At 29.6% G+C, this 19766-nt stretch overlaps 1 protein-coding gene and 1 pseudogene across 1 annotated transcript in view; one reads left to right on the top strand and one right to left on the bottom strand.

The window, feature by feature from the left end:
• LOC111623419 lies at positions 1–830 on the bottom strand (annotated as a pseudogene).
• Positions 831–9760: 8930 nt separating this feature from the next.
• The window catches only part of LOC111623439, a 14081-nt gene continuing 4075 nt past the window's right edge, over positions 9761–19766 (top strand). The window contains exons 1-4 of the mRNA XM_023366013.1: positions 9761–9924; positions 11994–12135; positions 12259–12410; positions 12543–12663. Coding sequence (XP_023221781.1) covers positions 9870–9924; positions 11994–12135; positions 12259–12410; positions 12543–12663 — 470 coding nt within the window. The 5' untranslated portion in view covers positions 9761–9869. The remainder of the gene's footprint in view (positions 9925–11993; positions 12136–12258; positions 12411–12542; positions 12664–19766) is intronic.

Genomic DNA, 19766 nt, shown 5'->3' with positions numbered 1-19766 from the left:
TTACAGTTCTTTGGTGGGATATGATAGACCATCTTTATCAAATTTCCTTGTAAATTCTGCTAGTGTATTTTCAGAGTTAGGAACATAAGACTCAAGCAATATGTTAAAATAATTTTCACAACTCGAATAAACTGTTGAAATACATTTTCGAACAACATAACAAGATATATAATAAATTAAACGTGAGTCACTTTTTTTTCTGATATATGGATAATAATCTTTTACCACCCAATTGCTACCAGAAATATACTTATCTGCAGCATGTATGTCTCCAGCATCAAATAGCTCATCAGATTTTTTTCTGAATATTTATTTTATCAAGTTGTGATAAGTTTGGTACAGAGATAAGAGAGCAATATATTTTCTTGCACATTACCTGTTTTTGTTGACGTAGCCAAATTATAGAAGCTTAGGCAATTAATAATTGTAAGGAACTGACTTGCATTAGGATGGTCATTTCAACCTGTAGACTGCCGGACAATACCGAACAAATTTTCTATTTTGTCCTGGCTTAAACGGGACGTTAGGATGCAACTATATTTGAACTGTTGAGTTAGGTATTGGAGTAACAAAAGAGTACTATTAATGCTCAATCTGAACCCTGTAGTTGTGCTTTTGCTTAAAAATCCTTTACCATCATTACTACCAGAAGATTTCTCCCATTTATCTATATAATTTAAAAATGTCACCAAGAGCTGACATTTATCCGAATCTAATCTCAACCGATTAGATGGAACACGCGAGGTCATAATATTAATCAGATCACTAATTTGCCTAACAAAATTTTGTGTAGCTGATATATTCCAAAAACCTTCCTCAATTTTATTCATTTATTTATTCATTTTACAAACACAATTTTAATCGCTTTCAATGTTGTTGTATGAAAGGATATTATGTAGCCAAAACGAAAGTTGCGCTACGATTGACATCAGCGCCACCTTTTCTATGACGTCACTAACCTCGATGTATGTATGGATTGAACGGTTATAATGGAGGAATATAAGCGCTTTTGACATTATATTTTCTAGCCACTTTAGCTGTAGTAACCGGTTTAGCACTCTATGTTATTCTATCTCGTTGGTCCAAGTACAATACGTCCATTACAGGCGGGCCAGGCCCGCAATGGAATAGACCAGCAAGATGGAAAATGGAAGCAATGCCGTACAAGTATGAATCGGGTTTTCCTATACGATTGAGGCTGTAATACCCATATTCTGATTCTGACTATGCTAGCTATGGTTAAACTAGAGGGATTAAATTGGATTTTAGACCAAATCTTTCATAGTAATAGACTAACACCAATAATAAATGGCGAAAGAAAATGCCAGCCTTCCAATTTAGATGAACCACTTCGAATTCGAGTCGATATAGAATTTTTCATAGATAAATTGGTCTGGATACGTTGGGCCTNTGCTAGGTTAAAAAATTTCAAATTTAAATCTTCATATGAGAATGTTTAATTCAATAATAATGTCAACTATTCTATATGCCAGTCCGATTTGGGCCATTGATTTATTCTATGACTTGGAAAAATTCCATATTATTTATTTACGTAAACTATTTAAACTCTAACATACTATACCTGGCTATGCTATACGTTCAGAAACAAACAGATGTCAACTTTTCCCCTTCTTCATGAAAAGATTAATAAGATTTTATTACCGTTTAATACATTCAAACGATGATAATATAACGTTTTTACTTTATATAATGAAAAATCAAATGTAAAATGAAAATATCAATAAAACAACTTGGATCTACAAATTCAATAAAGTATTACAATCATTTGGTGTATCTACTACCTTATTTGACAACTCGTTTGACAATTGGAAAAATGCCTACACTATGATGATGGAGTCAGCGATTTCGCATTCGGTAATTAGTGATCAAAACGCTTTACTTAACTCAACATATCAGCCTTGGTACTTGCATATCTTAAGTTTTCCCACTCAATCGAACATTATTACAATGAATACAACTTTAAATATTAAATGTATCTTACTACAATTGAGACTAAATCAATTCTCTTTGATATATATAGATTTTACTAAATCATGTTATTGGTGTGATTCCAACAACTTTTCTGCATTTCATTTAATTAGAGACTGAACTGCGTTGAAAAAATATCATCAAAGATTTCAGACTCTGAGAATAATTTCTTCAAATAACGAATTGGATTATAGAATTAAATTGGGCAATTTAACGAAAATAGATGTGTATAGAATTGTTAATTTCTTTAACCAAATTATTAATAATTTGAATGCACAATATAGGAAATAACCAGATGTTCAATTAATTAATTTTTTTTCTTATATAAATAATCAAATTGATTATATTTACTTATGATTGTATTGCTTATACTTTAATCATGTAACAAGAATTCCTTAATATGAATATAGAATTTATTAATTAATTAAATATTTGAACTGTTGAGTTAGGTATTGGAGTAAGAAAAGAGTACTGTTAATTAATGCTCAATCTGAACCCTGTAGTTGTGCTTTTGCTTAAAAATCCTTTACCATCATTACTACCAGAAGATTTCTCCCATTTATCTATATAATTTAAAAATGTCACCAAGAGCTGACATTTATCCGAATCTAATCTCAACCGATTAGATGGAACACGCGAGGTCATAATATTAATCAGATCACTAATTTGCCTAACAAAATTTTGTGTAGCTGATATATTCCAAAAACCCTCCTCAATTTTATTCATTTATTTATTCATTTTACAAACACAATTTTAATCGCTTTCAATGTTGTTGTATGAAAGGATATTATGCAGCCAAAGCGAAAGTTGCGCTACGATTGACATCAGCGCCACCTTTTCTATGACGTCACTAACCTCGATGTATGTGTGGATTGAACGTTTATAATGGAGGAATTAAGCGCTTTTGACACTATATTTTCTAGCCACTTTAGCTGTAGTAACCGGTTTAGCACTCTATGTTATTCTATCTCGTTGGTCCAAGTACAATACGTCCATTACAGGCGGGCCAGGCCCGCAATGGAATAGACTAGCAAGATGGAAAATGGAAGCAATGCCGTACAAGTATGAATCGGGTTTTCCTATACGATTGAGGCTGTAATGCCCATATTCTGATTCTGACTATGCTAGCCATGGTTAAACTAGAGGGATTAAATTGGATTTTAGACCAAATCTTTCATAGTAATTGACTAACACCAATAATAAATGGTGAAAGAAGATGCCAGCCTTCCAATTTAGATGAACCACTTCGAATTCGAGTCGATATAGAATTTTTCATAGATAAATTGGTCTGGATACGTTGGGCCTTCTCTCTTACCACTCTCCACCTGTATCATGGATTAGGCCATATTCATAATGAGCACGGAAAATAGCCACTTAGCATCTAAAAACCTTAGAAAATGCTCGTACTGTTTTAGGTGATTCTATATATTTTTTAAAAGACAACACAAATTTTCGAAATATTTATTTTCAATATAACTCATTCAAAATAATAAATTAGTAATGTATTTAAAAATTAACACAAAGTTAATATACTTGAATTAATAATTATTTAAAAGTCAGTTTTGTTCTCGGTTAGTCGCTTTCTCTCTGGGTTTTCGTACAGGTCTAATTACGTAAATTTTTCCTGTTTTACGAACAAAATTTTTTTCAGTATTTAAATTCTCGATTGCATCTGGTGCAATTTCTGTATTTTCTGTTCTTAATTGACGATTCGGTCGATTATCCTTCGACAGCAAATCTTTGTTTCCATTTCGTGAATTCGTTTGCTGCTTCACGAAATCGTCTTCTTCATCCACCCATTTTTCGCTCGCCTTTTCCAAAATTGTGCAGAGATCCACTCTATATTTTTCGAGTTCCTCGTGAGTCGATGCTCTTAAAACAATGTGATTTCCTTTAAAATAATCTTTGGAATTTATATCACGTTCCATAGACGATCTGTCGTATACATCTCCAGAATGAGTAACTCGGTTCGAGTTCCTGGAGCTTCCTTTATTCACTTGAGGAGTTGGTGGTAAGTTGTTATGTTCGATGGTATGCACAGTATAAAGATCGTGCGTTTGATTGCTTAATGAAATCTTGTTAACTGAGCTCTTTTCTGACCAACAATTCTTATTAGAATTATCATTTTCCTGTGTTTTTATGTCTTGCAATGTACCAGCATCCTTACTCGTCTTTGTGAAAACACGAGAGACGCTTTCCTCTTCGGATGACACACCGGAAGATTTTCGAAAGTCGCAAGTATCATCTTCGTATAAACGGTTTCGCTGTTGATATTTGTAGAATCTGGTTTCATCCTCTTTCTCGGATGAGTCGCTGTCTTCAGGATTTTTAACTTTGATCATCGTCTGTACAATTTCGGTCCCATTCAACAAAGAAGAATGACACTTGTCCTTCTCGGTTTTCGGTGACGTTGATGTCGAAAATAATAACGGAGTTGTTTCTTCAATATCTTCGTCCTCCAATGTTTCTTCCATTAGCAAAACAGTTTCTTTGCCTGCCTCTTCCAAACTGATGTAAAAAGACGATTCTGATAGCTGTTTTTCGTGTTCATCATGCGGAAGTAAATCAATATCGACGGAGAAGATGGACTTTAGTTGTTGGGGTACTTCGCATTTCTCTGGTTTAGACTGTTTTTCGTGAAATATCGTAAAGAAGATATACACGAACGCAGTAGTAAGTAGAAATATCAACGATATTATAAGATAAGCCACCAATACGTTGGATATGGCATGGCCAATTTTTTTTATTACGATCTTCATTTCTTGTTCTGTGAGCTTTCTGTTCACTTTCAAATCAGTTCTAAAACTGTCTGAAATTTTATTTTCGTCGCCTTTCTGCTTCGTTGGACCAATTAACATTGTATTAAGACGATTTTTATCGTCATTCTTCTCCGAAAATTCGGCATTGTAATCCAATTTTCTCGTTTGTCTCGTTTCTCCTTTCTGCTCGATCTCTTTATTTGCGTATTTCCGCATAAAATAAAACTTTTTGTATTTCTTATAATTTTCTATAAAAGAAGGAAGCTTCGACACTTCACTTCTTGAATTTTTAATTACTTGTGGTTCAGTTACGCCTCGCTTTATTTCAAAGTCATCATGATCTTGATTCTTGTCCATTAGCGATTCTTTATTTTTTTGAGTCGTTGGTATCACGAGCCAGTCCAATTTTCGAATTTTCGAGTTTCTTCGTGGAATACGGACACCACTTCTGTTTTTAAATTGTGTTGAAAACACATTCTTCAAGTTTTCGTTGTAAGCAACGTCCTCCTCGGTTGGAGAACCGAGGAGCAACGAGCTTGGATCACTCACGAATTTGTTTTTTAGATATATCCTATAGTTTTGCCCCATAGGAGCATAAATTAAAATAAATAATGGTAAAATAACCATTAATATAACGCATATATTCATTTTTTATCTTCGAAAACACTTGTAGAACTATTTACTTCTGTAAATATTGTTAAACAATACTAGCATTGTTTGCATTATTGAAAACGCAATAATGAAATCGTTTACGGAACTTCATGTATATTAATATTTTTACAGGATTCGTGTACACAAATTTGACATAATCGTAAATACTAATGCCTGTTTGCATAATATTTTATCTAATATTCAAATTTTAGTCTGTTGACATCGAAAAGTTTCATTTATTTGAAACGTCTCATGGTTTCGAACGCATGAGGCGGTACCAATTTGGACCCGGATAAACAACCGTACCCAAATTGGTGGACGAGAACACATGGGGCGAGGTCATAGATGCACGGTGATGACGGAAAGTAGCTTCAGCATCGGACAAAACCCCTACCGCCCACTATGAAAGCTCGAATCGCCCACTAGTGGGCTGTAGGGACCAGGTTGACTACCACTGATCTAGACTCTGAGCGTGCATTAGTTCTAAATTATGCCTCCACGGCGGACAGCGGAAAGGCGGAAACTGAATTTGTGCCAGTTTCGGGTCATAGTTTACAAATTATGACTGCTTTATTCGTAATGTCTGTTAGTTAAAAATGAAAATAAATTAATGGATAGACTACTTGCTTAAAAATGAATTTTTCCATAAAAAAAATTAATGCTGTAAAATTATGGGATGGAATTGTAAATGAAATAAAACATAGGGAAACTTAAAATTTTATTTTAATGATCTGAAACCGTGCTTTAAATTTTGTTGCTGCTTCGAATACAATAAAATGTAATAAATTAAGTGCAATAAACTTAAAATTTGATATTCTTCCATTGAGAGAATTGCTATTATTGTTATTATTATTAGTAATTGAACGTTCTGTAATATGCATAAGTATATAGCCAAAAAAAATTTTTGTTTTCATTAATTATAAATTCATTATTCACATGACACATGCAACCATAATATTGTGTGAATAACATTATTTTGGAAAAAAGACTTAGGATAGTTATAGAGAAAAGACAGGGTTCAAGATATACCTCCTCTCACTCACAGCCAATTATAGGTGGAGGGAACGTAATGTTTGCTAGGAGGAATTACTCGGCAGTTTTTTCTTAATCGGCACAAGTTTAAAATTTAGTACATACTTGAAATCATAACGCAATCTCTAAAATCAGTATTCCTGGTTACTTAAGCTATTTTATAACTACTTTCTAAATCTTGATGAAAGCCTAACATAAAAGCTAGAAACTTATATGCACATAAATTTCGATTGTTTTATGGAGTATATGCAATTTCTAAACGTTTATTGTTTTCTAAACAAATTACGGTATATTACATAATTGTAGTATAATTCTTTATATGCAGTATTTTTTATCATTAAATAGTAACATATTTAACACTTCCATATCATTAGAACATAAGGGCAGATAAGACTGAATGTCAAGATGTAATTTTTATAATAAATAAAATGTCAAGTGGTATGGACATCATCACTATTGTTCCTATCCAGATATGTCCCTGATAGAACAATATACTAATATTAGGAACGTCAATGTTGAAAACTGGTACAATACTATACTACAATGCTAAGATTCATATCATTTAACCTCTATATTCATGATTTCATTTGCATTAATTTCCATTTAAGTAATATTTGAAATATTCGAAGATAAGTAATATTCGAAGATAAAATAATGATAGCAGAAAACAAATTACTATAAAAATAGATTCTTTGTAGTAATTTGCTAATTAAATATATAAGAAAACACCAAATCGAATAATAAGTACAAATAATTAAATTTTAATACCATGAAATTCTAAGTATATAAATTTCAAATATACATTTATCATTATTCATTAGCTTCCCAGGAAAATATTTTGTATAATTATGTAATATCATGTATCTCGCTGAAGTGTGACAATATTTCTTCTTTTTTATGATATTTACCTGAACACAAACTACATTTAAATAATTTAATATCTTATCATTCTTGTTATAGTCCTTTATTCGTACGCTTCGTTCTATTTAAACTTTGTTTGTGATTATATTTCAAATTACACTATTATTTTTTCTAATTTTAAATTCCTATATTCAAAGTAATACGAAACTGGTGATTGCTAATTAAATTTTTTCAATTGTTAACGGTTATTTTGAGAGTAAGGCGAATTTCTGAAATTATCGTATAAAACCCCATTATTGTGCAAGCATTATCAGACATCATATGGCCCCTGAAATATAGATGACACCCTTGATTGAAAGAAATGTCTATATCAACGAGGTAGAGTAAACATAGAGAGGCGAAAGTGCCACCAGACCGAAGCAACTTGAAACTCTGTCCGCCATGTTTCCTTTAGTCAAAACAAGGAGGCGGGCCTCTGAACGTGATAGAAAACAAAGTATTTCAATGAAAGAAAGAATACCATTTTGCATTCAAATGTAATAAATTAGACACTCAGATATTATTTTATGATTAACATAAATAATATTTAAAAAGGTGTATCTATATTTTTCTGAAAAAGTAGTTGTGATGAGTAGGATACATTGGTCCCTTCTCATAGCAGAAATCCATTTATTTATTTGTCAAGTTTTCATTCTTTAAACCTCGGACCTAACATAAGAATTGCTCTTGGGATTCTGTTAACGTTCCCAATAACTGTTGTCAGTGAAAAAAGGTCCTTTTCCAAGTATTTCTTGTATCAAGAATGCACAAGAAATACTTAGTAGTTTAGCTATGCTTGCAAGAGAATAAGATTTATGCAATAATATTAATTTTCAACAAATTATCAGAGACTTTGGCGAAATAAATATCAGGAGAAAGCATTTTAAATTTGTGTTTTATATTTTTCAAAATATTTTGTATTCTTGTTTGTATTTTTACGTTTTGAAATTTTTTTTTCGATAAACAACTGTTTATTTTACAAAATAAATAATGTGTTAACATTTAACGTGTTTGTGTTTTCGGGGTGATGTTATTTCATGTATGGAGTAAATCAGATCTTTCCATTAAGCCAACACTTTGATATCTCCATATTAACCTTAGATATTGTAGATGGAATTTTGCTTATTATCCGCCAATATGGGTGAAGGACGTGCCCCGATCTGAAATAGCTACTTATTCTTGATAAAAATATTTTTTTATTAACTTTATTTTTATTCGATTATTAGACTTGTTAACGGATGTTGTCGATAGTAATTTTAAGGAAATCAACTTTTAGTTAGAAACAACAAATTTAACACTAAGAAAAGCGTTTATTTATTTAAATATTATATACTTCTGAATATTAAACCTAGCAGCAAATAAACAACAATTTAAAACAATAAAAAAGATTTTTAAAACGCGTTTTAGACACTTCCTGTTTGCATTCAGTTATCTTTAAAGAAGTAGAATTCCTTTAACTGTTAAATCTAAGTATTGTAAAAATAATTATTAAAATATAATGTTAATAAAATTTAAATTAAAGGAAAAATACTTTAAAATCTGAATATTCTGTATTTAAATTTACCTTGCTGTTGGAACGTGATAATAAATAACCGTTAAGACAATTTAGAATGATTTTCTGATATAATCAAATCACAGTTTACAAAATGCTATTCATCATTGAACTCTGCAATATGCAAAGGATATTAATTATTTTATTTTTTCTTCGGAGAAGTTATTAAAATTATCGTTTCATTTGATACCAGATTTAAAAAAAAAATTAATTTTTAGGTTGTACCTAAATTCAGTGAAATATTTTAGTAAGAAAGTTTAGTACAAGTGAGAATAAATAATCTAGTGAAGGAAATAAAAAATATTCACTTCATCAAAGAACATATTTAACATAATTTAAATAATTTAATTAGAATTTTATCATATGTATGAATAAATAGTTAAAAATTTAGCCTGGTAATAAAGGACGATAACAGGAAATTAATAAATTTTTTTTAATTTTCTTCAAAAACAAATTAAAATGTTTGTTATTGTATTTTAATTTTGGAGTTTAATAATAAACTCTGCAGTTTCAAGTTTTAATAATTTATTTTACAATTATTATATTTTAAAAAATAGCACGATATTTCACCGATGAATACAAATTACATTTCTGTAACTATAATTTTCTGTTTTTTATTAATTAATAAATAAATATTATACATAAGTAATAAACTATTTATTTAATTTATGTAAACATTTCATATTTACTCTATTTCTGAAAAAAAAATTCTACAATGATAAAATATTTTATCTTTAAAATTTTGTAAATTATCTATTTTAATTAATGTATAGCTTACGATAAATAATAATCTTATTCTAGCATTTAAAATATATATGAAAAGGCTTTCGCTTTATCAGTTTGTATATCGTTCTTATTAATAATTCTCCGAATTTAGTCTGACAAATGTTCTCCTTGCGAACGTTTCCTGTTTGTATCCGGTAAAGAAAAGGAAATCATTATTCTCCATTTCCACTATTGAAGTAAAAACGACAGACTAAAGAAATATGTTAAAAAGGATTTATTTAATATGTCTTCTTCTTATTCCCGTAAAACTGCAAGGTAAGACAATTTTTAATGTAATTAAAATACATTTCTTTCTTTTAATTAACATAAATAAATAAGTATATAAGGAAAAATAATATATATTAGTTTCCTCATATATTTAGCTATTTGCTTTGTATATGATTAGTTATTTGTGTTTATACGTTCTAATAATAATTTTAAAGAATACGCGTAAATTGGTTTATAATGAATAATTTATTCTTTAAAAATAGAGGAATAAAACATGTATTATTATAAATTTAAATTTAATCACTTTATCATTAAAATTAAAAAACAAAAACGCATATTCCACCAACATAATAGTTTCGTGTAAAGCTATAGATATATTGTAGCGTCAGAATATTGTACTGTATTATTAGATTCATTCAATCTTTAATACAATTACACATTAACTTGCATTAATTTGGTTTAGTTTATATGATAATGATATCAGAATTTATTATTTAAAAATACAATATATAAGACGAATGTATTGTACTAAGATACGCACTCAGATATATTACAGTACAGTACGCATAACATGTATATTTTTCTTCGAATAAATCGTGCAATAATTTACCCTACATCCGTACTTATGTACTTTATATATATAGGGTGGAAAGAGTTTAAAAGTTGAAAAAATAACTTATATATAAAAGTATATTGTATATCGTATAATACTTTTTATATCTTTTACACTCTTCCCCACCTGTGGACACTAAGAGGGCTTTGTTTCCATACCATCGTGGGTTCGGCTAAGCCCATAGTGGGGTGAGAACCAAAACTAGGCATATCCAACACTGACCACCCATGTCCGGATTCACTCTAGGTCTCTTAGAGTGATGGCCAAGTCTGTGAAGGCTGACGCCTTCACAGACTTGGCCATCCGGCTGTCTTAGTTTATAGTATTATAGAATTAATATTATCGAACCATCATGTTTATTGTAGCATATTTACTGTTAAAAAAGTTTCCTAATCATAATAAGAAATTTTATAAAGTATATTTTTATTTCTCTGTGAAAGGAACTATAGTATTATAACATGCAGTTCTATTATTTGACTTTAGTAATGCGTTATGTCTTAAAGTTAAATTACGTGACTATCTGTATATAATAAAACAAAATAAAGCATTTTAAAATGTTATAAACTTAAAAATAAAAGTAACATTTAAAAGTAATTTAAAATGTCCAAACCTCTATTTGCATTTTTGCATTTAAAATATTTTGGATCTTGAGGGATAAAGCCAATTTGATATATCTAATTTCAAGATTAACACCGATTAGAAAAAATAAACTTTTTAATTGCGACTTCTCGAGAAAAGTTAGCGAATACAGAGATAAAAATCGCCTTGACCCCCCTGCAGACCATATCAGCTGCTGTTAGCAGTACGGCAGCGGATACATTCGTAATGCATAAACAGTAATGTAACTAGAACCGACATTAGGATGGACGAAACTAAACTCTGCAAATCTACATTCACTTCACAAGCAATGTGGATGAGAATTAAACGCTTAAATGTTTGTATATACGTGTATATAAATGCTCTTGTCACTTTCAAATATTTTCTCTGCGCTTATCTGATTTTTTCTTAATTCGTTTATTTACGAAGGTAACGGGTCCGCGCCCATTAGACTTCTTGATTACCCTACTTCACTTAAATAGGAAAATAGCTTTTAATCTGAATAAGAAATACTTTCTTTATTTTAATTTTAAAACTACAATGGTATTTACAAAATCGATTCTCCATTCGATGCCCAGTAAACCGATTGTGCAACATTAACGATTTCATCTAAATTTAATTGACTACGCAATTCAATTAATCAACCTATTGACAACTAACGAATTTCTGGATAATTTTCTTTTGGATTATTTAGAATATTATATTATATCGATAGGAAAATCGCATGATATCAGCGACAAAATTTGTTGCAAAATGAGAGGATGTTGTGTTGAAAATAATCAATCTTTTAAATAATTTTTTATTCGCTATTATTTTCCCTTTAAATACAATTATTTATTGTTCTAATTTTTCGTTATTCCTTAAATAATATAAAGAAAAATATCTCATTTAAATAAAAAAAAATTAGTTTCAGACAATGAAGAACAATGTGAGCCATCATTTGCTGACGATTGTTTTGGAGATATAGAAAAGACATTAAGAGATATGCTTGATGTAAAAAACAATGTTGCAAAGAGAGTAACATATAATTCTTTGGATGAATTTTGCTGGTAATATCAACTCTTGATTTAAAATAGTTTTAAAATACAAGTATTTAAAATTCCTGTTTTAATATAAGCCTAAATATTTCGAATATAATCGGAAAAGACATTTTTGTGTATTCTTTAATTTAGGGTATTAGATGATGCTTTGAATTGTACCAGTGACATTATAGATTCAGACTGTTCTTCAGATGAAGGCCGAGATCAATTCGATTCTTGGTTGGAAGCTCTTCGTGCTGCCTACTTTTATGTGTGTGGTGGTGATTCACTCGAAGATTTGAGCGGTAAGTTTGTTGTATTATTATTGTTATTAATATTATTAACTTTAAAGCAATATGTGTTTAAAATGTTAAAAGTTTGACTTAAAAATTATAAGATATTTAATCATATAAATCATATAATTTTGCTTTTTACAGAAATTTTTAGAGGTATAGCATGTTGGAACATCGATATATTTGTCAATTGCACAATAGCAAAACTTCGAATTGGACACGTTGAAGATTTATTGTATACAAATTTAGATTTTTCAGAATGCACGTAAGTTTCAATAAGTCAATAATTTTTACTTTATTTAACTGATCATTATAAAAATATAATTAACTAGCTGTTACCCGCGACTTCGTCAGCGGAGGTTTTGCAAGCAAACCCCATTTACATCCAATATTTCAATAACCATAGTAATTGTTATATAACACCTACCGCTGAAGAGAATTGCCGAAAATCAAACGAACTATTTTCNTTTTGTTATCGGTTAGTCGCCTTCTCTCTGGATTTTCGTACAGGTCTAATTACGTAAATTTTTCCTGTTTTACGAACAAAATTTCTTCCAGTATTTAAATTCTCGATTGCATCTGGTGCAATTTCTGTATTTTCTGTTCTTAATTGACGATTCGGTCGATTATCCTTCGACAGCAAATCTTTGTTTCCATTTCGTGAATCCGTTTGCTGCTTCACGAAATCGTCTTCTTCATCCACCCATTTTTCGCTCGCCTTTTCCAAAATTGTGCAGAGATCCACTCTATATTTTTCGAGTTCCTCGCGAGTCGATGCTCTTAAAACAATGTGATTTCCTTTAAAATAATCTTTGGAATTTATATCACGTTCCATAGACGATCTGTCGTATACATCTCCAGAATGAGTAACTCGGTTCGAGTTCCTGGAGCTTCCTTTATTCACTTGAGGAGTTGGTGGTAAGTTGTTATGTTCGATGGTATGCACAGTATAAAGATCGTGCGTTTGATTGCTTAATGAAATCTTGTTAACTGAGCTCTTTTCTGACCAACAATTCTTATTAGAATTATCATTTTCCTGTGTTTTTATGTCTTGCAATGTACCAGCATCCTTACTCGTCTTTGTGAAAACACGAGAGACGCTTTCCTCTTCGGATGACACACCGGAAGATTTTCGAAAGTCGCAAGTATCATCTTCGTATAAACGATTTCGCTGTTGATATTTGTAGAATCTGGTATCATCCACTTTCTCGGATGAGCCGCTGTCTTCAGAATTTTTAACTTTGATCATCGTCTGTACAATTTCGGTCCCATTCAACAAAAAAGAATGACACTTGTCCTTCTCGGTTTTCGGTGACGTTGATGTCGAAAATAATAACGGAGTTGTTTCTTCAATATCTTCGTCCTCCAATGTTTCTTCCATTAGCAAAACAGTTTCTTTGCCTGCCTCTTCCAAACTGATGTAAAAAGACGATTCTGATAGCTGTTTTTCGTGTTCATCATGCGGAAGTAAATCAATATCGACGGAGAAGATGGACTTTAGTTGTTGGGGTACTTCGCATTTCTCTGGTTTAGACTGTTTTTCGTGAAATATCGTAAAGAAGATATACACGAACGCAGTAGTAAGTAGAAATATCAACGATATTATAAGATAAGCCACCAATACGTTGGATATGGCATGGCCAATTTTTTTTATTACGATCTTCATTTCTTGTTCTGTGAGCTTTCTGTTCACTTTCAAATCAGTTCTAAAACTGTCTGAAATTTTATTTTCGTCGCCTTTCTGCTTCGTTGGACCAATTAACATTCTATTAAGACGATTTTTATCGTCATTCTTCTCCGAAAATTCGGCATTGTAATCCAATTTTCTCGTTTGTCTCGTTTCTCCTTTCTGCTCGATCTCTTTATTTGCGTATTTCCGCATAAAATAAAACTTTTTGTATTTCTTATAATTTTCTATAAAAGAAGGAAGCTTCGACACTTCACTTCTTGAATTTTTAATTACTTCTGGTTCAGTTACACCTCGCTTTATTTCAAAGTCGTCATGATCTTGATTCTTGTCCATTGGCGATTCTTTATTTTTTTGAGTCGTTGGTATCACGAGCCAGTCCAATTTTCGAATTTTCGACTTTCTTCGTGGAACACGGACACCATTTTTGTTTTTTAATTGTGTTGAAAACACATTCTTCAAGTTTTCGTTGTAAGCAACGTCCTCCTCGGTTGGAGAACCGAGGAGCAACGAGCTTGGATCACTCACGAATTTGTTTTTTAGATATATCCTATAGTTTTGCCCCATAGGAGCATAAATTAAAATAAATAATGGTAAAATAACCATTAATATAACGCATATATTCATTTTTTTTATCTTCGAAAACACTTGCAGAACTATTTACTTCTGTAAATATTGTTAAACAATACTAGCATTGTTTGCATTATTGAAAACGCAATAATGAAATCGTTTACGGAACTTCATGTATATTAATATTTTTACAGGATTCATTTACACAAATTTGCCATAATCGTAAATACTAATGCCTGTTTGCATAATATTTTATCTAATATTCAAATTTTAGTCTATTGATATCGAAAAAGTTTCATTTATTTGGAATGTCTCATGGTTTCGAACGCATGAGACGGTACCAATTTGGATCTGGCTAAACAACCCTACCCAAATTGGTGGACGAGAACACATGGGGCGATATCATAGATGCACAGTGATGACAGAAAGTAGCTTCAGCATCGGACAAAACCCCTACCGCCCACTACGAAAGCTCGAATCGCCCACTAGTGGGCTGTAGGGACCAGGTTGACTACCACTGATCTAGACTCTGAGCGTGCATTAGTTCTAAATTATGCCTCCACGGCGGACAGCGGAAAGGCGGAAACTGAATTTGTGCCAGTTTCGGGTCATAGTTTACAAATTATGACTGCTTTATTCGTAATGTCTGTTAGTTAAAAATGAAAATAAATTAATGGATAGACTACTTGCTTAAAAAGGAATTTTTCCATAAAAAAAATGAATGCTGTAAAATTATGATATGGAATTGTAAATGAAATAAAACAAAGGGAAACTTAAAATTTTATTTTAATGATCTGAAACCGTGCTTCAAATTTTGTTGCTGCTTCGAATACAATAAAATGTAATAAATTAAGTGCAATAAACTTAAAATTTGATATTCTTCCACTGAGAGAATTGCTATTATTGTTATTATTATTAGTAATTGAATGTTCTGTAATATGCATAAGTATATAGCCAAAAAAAATTATTGTTTGCATTAATTATAAATTCATTATTCATATGACACATGCAACCATAATATTATGTGAATAACATTATTTTGGAAAAAAGACTTAGGATAGTTATAGAGAAAAGACAGGGTTCAAGATATACCTCTTCTCACTCACAGCCAATTATAGGTGGAGGAAACGTAATGTTTGCTAGGAGGAATTACTCGGCAGTTTTTTCTTAATCGGCACAAGTTTAAAATTTAGTACATACTTGAAATCATAACGCGATCTCTAAAATCAGTATTCCTGGTTACTTAAGCTATTTTATAACTACTTTCTAAATCTTGATGAAAGCCTAACATAAAAGCTAGAAACTTATATGCACATAAATTTCGATTGTTTTATGGAGTATATGCAATTTCTAAACGTTTATTGTTTTCTAAACAAATTACGGTATATTACATAATTGTAGTATAATTCTTTATATGCAGTATTTTTTATCATTAAATAGTAACATATTTAACACTTCCATATCATTAGAACATAAGGGCAGATAAGACTGAATGTCAAGATGTAATTTTTATAATAAATAAAATGTCAAGTGGTATGGACATCATCACTATTGTTCCTATCCAGATATGTCCCTGATAGAACAATATACTAATATTAGGAACGTCAATGTTGAAAACTGGTACAATACTATACTACAATGCTAAGATTCATATCATTTAACCTCTATATTCATGATTTCATTTGCATTAATTTCCATTTAAGTAATATTTGAAATATTCGAAGATAAGTAATATTCGAAGATAAAATAATGATAGCAGAAAACAAATTACTATAAAAATAGATTCTTTGTAGTAATTTGCTAATTAAATATATAAGAAAACACCAAATCGAATAATAAGTACAAATAATTAAATTTTAATACCATGAAATTCTAAGTATATAAATTTCAAATATACATTTATCATTATTCATTAGCTTCCCAGGAAAATATTTTGTATAATTATGTAATATCATGTATCTCGCTGAAGTGTGACAATATTTCTTCTTTTTTATGATATTTACCTGAACACAAACTACATTTAAATAATTTAATATCTTATCATTCTTGTTATAGTCCTTTATTCGTACGCTTCGTTCTATTTAAACTTTGTTTGTGATTATATTTCAAATTACACTATTATTTTTTCTAATTTTAAATTCCTATATTCAAAGTAATACGAAACTGGTGATTGCTAATTAAATTTTTTCAATTGTTAACGGTTATTTTGAGAGTAAGGCGAATTTCTGAAATTATAGTATAAAACCCCATTATTGTGCAAGCATTATCAGACATCATATGGCCCCTGAAATATAGATGACACCCTTGATTGAAAGAAATGTCTATATCAACGAGGTAGAGTAAACATAGAGAGGCGAAAGTGCCACCAGACCGAAGCAACTTGAAACTCTGTCCGCCATGTTTCCTTTAGTCAAAACAAGGAGGCGGGCCTCTGAACGTGATAGAAAACAAAGTATTTCAATGAAAGAAAGAATACCATTTTGCATTCAAATGTAATAAATTAGACATTCAGATATTATTTTACTATTAACATAAATAATATTTAAAAAGGTGTATCTATATTTTTCTGAAAAAGTAGTTGTGATGTGTAGAATACATTGGTCCCTTCTCATAGCAGAAATATATTTATTTATTTGTCAAGTTTTCATTCTTTAAACCTCGGACCTAACATAAGAATTGCTCTTGGGATTCTGTTAACGTTCCCAATAACTGTTGTCAGTAATAAAAGGTCCTTTTCCAAGTATTTCTTGTGTCAAGAATGCACAAGAAATACTTGGTAGTTTAGCTATGCTTGCAATAGAATAAGATTTATGCAATCAGATTAATTTTCAACAAATTATCAGAGACTTTGCCGAAATAAATATCAGGAGAAAGCATTTTAAATTTGTGTTTTATATTTTTCAAAATATTTTGTATTCTTGTTTGTATTTTTACGTTTTGAAATTTCTTTTTCTTTTTTTTCGATAAACAACTATTTATTTTACAAAATAAATAATTTGTTAACATTTAACGTGTTTGTGTTTTTGGGGTGATGTTATTTCATGTATGGAGTAAATCAGATCTTTCCATTAAACCAACACTTTGATATCTCCATATTAACCTTAGATAGATATTGTAGATGGAATTTTGCTCATTATCCGAGTGCCTGATCCACCAATATGGGTGAAGGACGTGCCCCGATCTGAAATAGCTACTTATTCTTGATAAAAATATTTTTTTATTAACTTTATTTTTATTCGATTATTAGACTTGTTAACGGATGTTGTCGATAGTAATTTTAAGGAAATCAACTTTTAGTTAGAAACAACAAATTTAACACTAAGAAAAGCGTTTATTTATTTAAATATTATATACTTCTGAATATTAAACCTAGCAGCAAATAAACAACAATTTAAAACAATAAAAAAGATTTTTAAAACGCGTTTTAGACACTTCCTGTTTGCATTCAGTTATCTTTAAAGAAGTAGAATTCCTTTAACTGTTAAATCTAAGTATTGTAAAAATAATTATTAAAATATAATGTTAATAAAATTTAAATTAAAGGAAAAATACTTTAAAATCTGAATATTCTGTATTTAAATTTACCTTGCTGTTGGAACGTGATAATAAATAACCGTTAAGACAATTTAAAATGATTTTCTGATATAATCAAATCACAGTTTACAAAATACTATTCATCATTGAACTCTGCAATATGCAAAGGATATTAATTATTTTATTATTTTTTTTCGAAGAAGTTATTAAAATTATCGTTTCATTTGATACCAGATTTAAAAAAAAAATTAATTTTTAGGTTGTACCTAAATTCAGTGAAATATTTTAGTAAGAAAGTTTAGTACAAGTGAGAATAAATAATCTAGTGAAGGAAATAAAAAATATTCACTTCATCAAAGAACATATTTAACATAATTTAAATAATTTAATTAGAATTTTATCATATGTATGAATAAATAGTTAAAAATTTAGCCTGGTAATAAAGGACGATAACAGGAAATTAATAAATTTTTTTTAATTTTCTTCAAAAACAAATTAAAATGTTTGTTATTGTATTTTAATTTTGGAGTTTAATAATAAACTCTGCAGTTTCAAGTTTTAATAATTTATTTTACAATTATTATATTTTAAAAAATAGCACGATATTTCACCGATGAATACAAATTACATTTCTGTAACTATAATTTTCTGTTTTTTATTAATTAATAAATAAATATTATACATAAGTAATAAACTATTTATTTAATTTATGTAAACATTTCATATTTACTCTATTTCTGAAAAAAAAATTCTACAATGATAAAATATTTTATCTTTAAAATTTTGTAAATTATCTATTTTAATTAATGTATAGCTTACGATAAATAATAATCTTATTCTAGCATTTAAAATATATATGAAAAGGCTTTCGCTTTATCAGTTTGTATATCGTTCTTATTAATAATTCTCCGAATTTAGTCTGACAAATGTTCTCCTTGCGAACGTTTCCTGTTTGTATCCGGTAAAGAAAAGGAAATCATTATTCTCCATTTCCACTATTGAAGTAAAAACGACAGACTAAAGAAATATGTTAAAAAGGATTTATTTAATATGTCTTCTTCTTATTCCCGTAAAACTGCAAGGTAAGACAATTTTTAATGTAATTAAAATACATTTCTTTCTTTTAATTAACATAAATAAATAAGTATATAAGGAAAAATAATATATATTAGTTTCCTCATATATTTAGCTATTTGCTTTGTATATGATTAGTTATTTGTGTTTATACGTTCTAATAATAATTTTAAAGAATACGCGTAAATTGGTTTATAATGAATAATTTATTCTTTAAAAATAGAGGAATAAAACATGTATTATTATAAATTTAAATTTAATCACTTTATCATTAAAATTAAAAAACAAAAACGCATATTCCACCAACATAATAGTTTCGTGTAAAGCTATAGATATATTGTAGCGTCAGAATATTGTACTGTATTATTAGATTCATTCAATCTTTAATACAATTACACATTAACTTGCATTAATTTGGTTTAGTTTATATGATAATGATATCAGAATTTATTATTTAAAAATACAATATATAAGACGAATGTATTGTACTAAGATACGCACTC

This window comes from Centruroides sculpturatus, unplaced genomic scaffold (assembly GCF_000671375.1).
Source record: "Centruroides sculpturatus isolate CEXI.00-Female unplaced genomic scaffold, Cexi_2.0 scaffold190, whole genome shotgun sequence".
NCBI classification, from domain to species: Eukaryota; Metazoa; Arthropoda; class Arachnida; order Scorpiones; family Buthidae; genus Centruroides; species Centruroides sculpturatus.
Note: the sequence above shows the minus strand (reverse complement) of the source record. Positions and strands in the feature narration are given on the sequence as shown.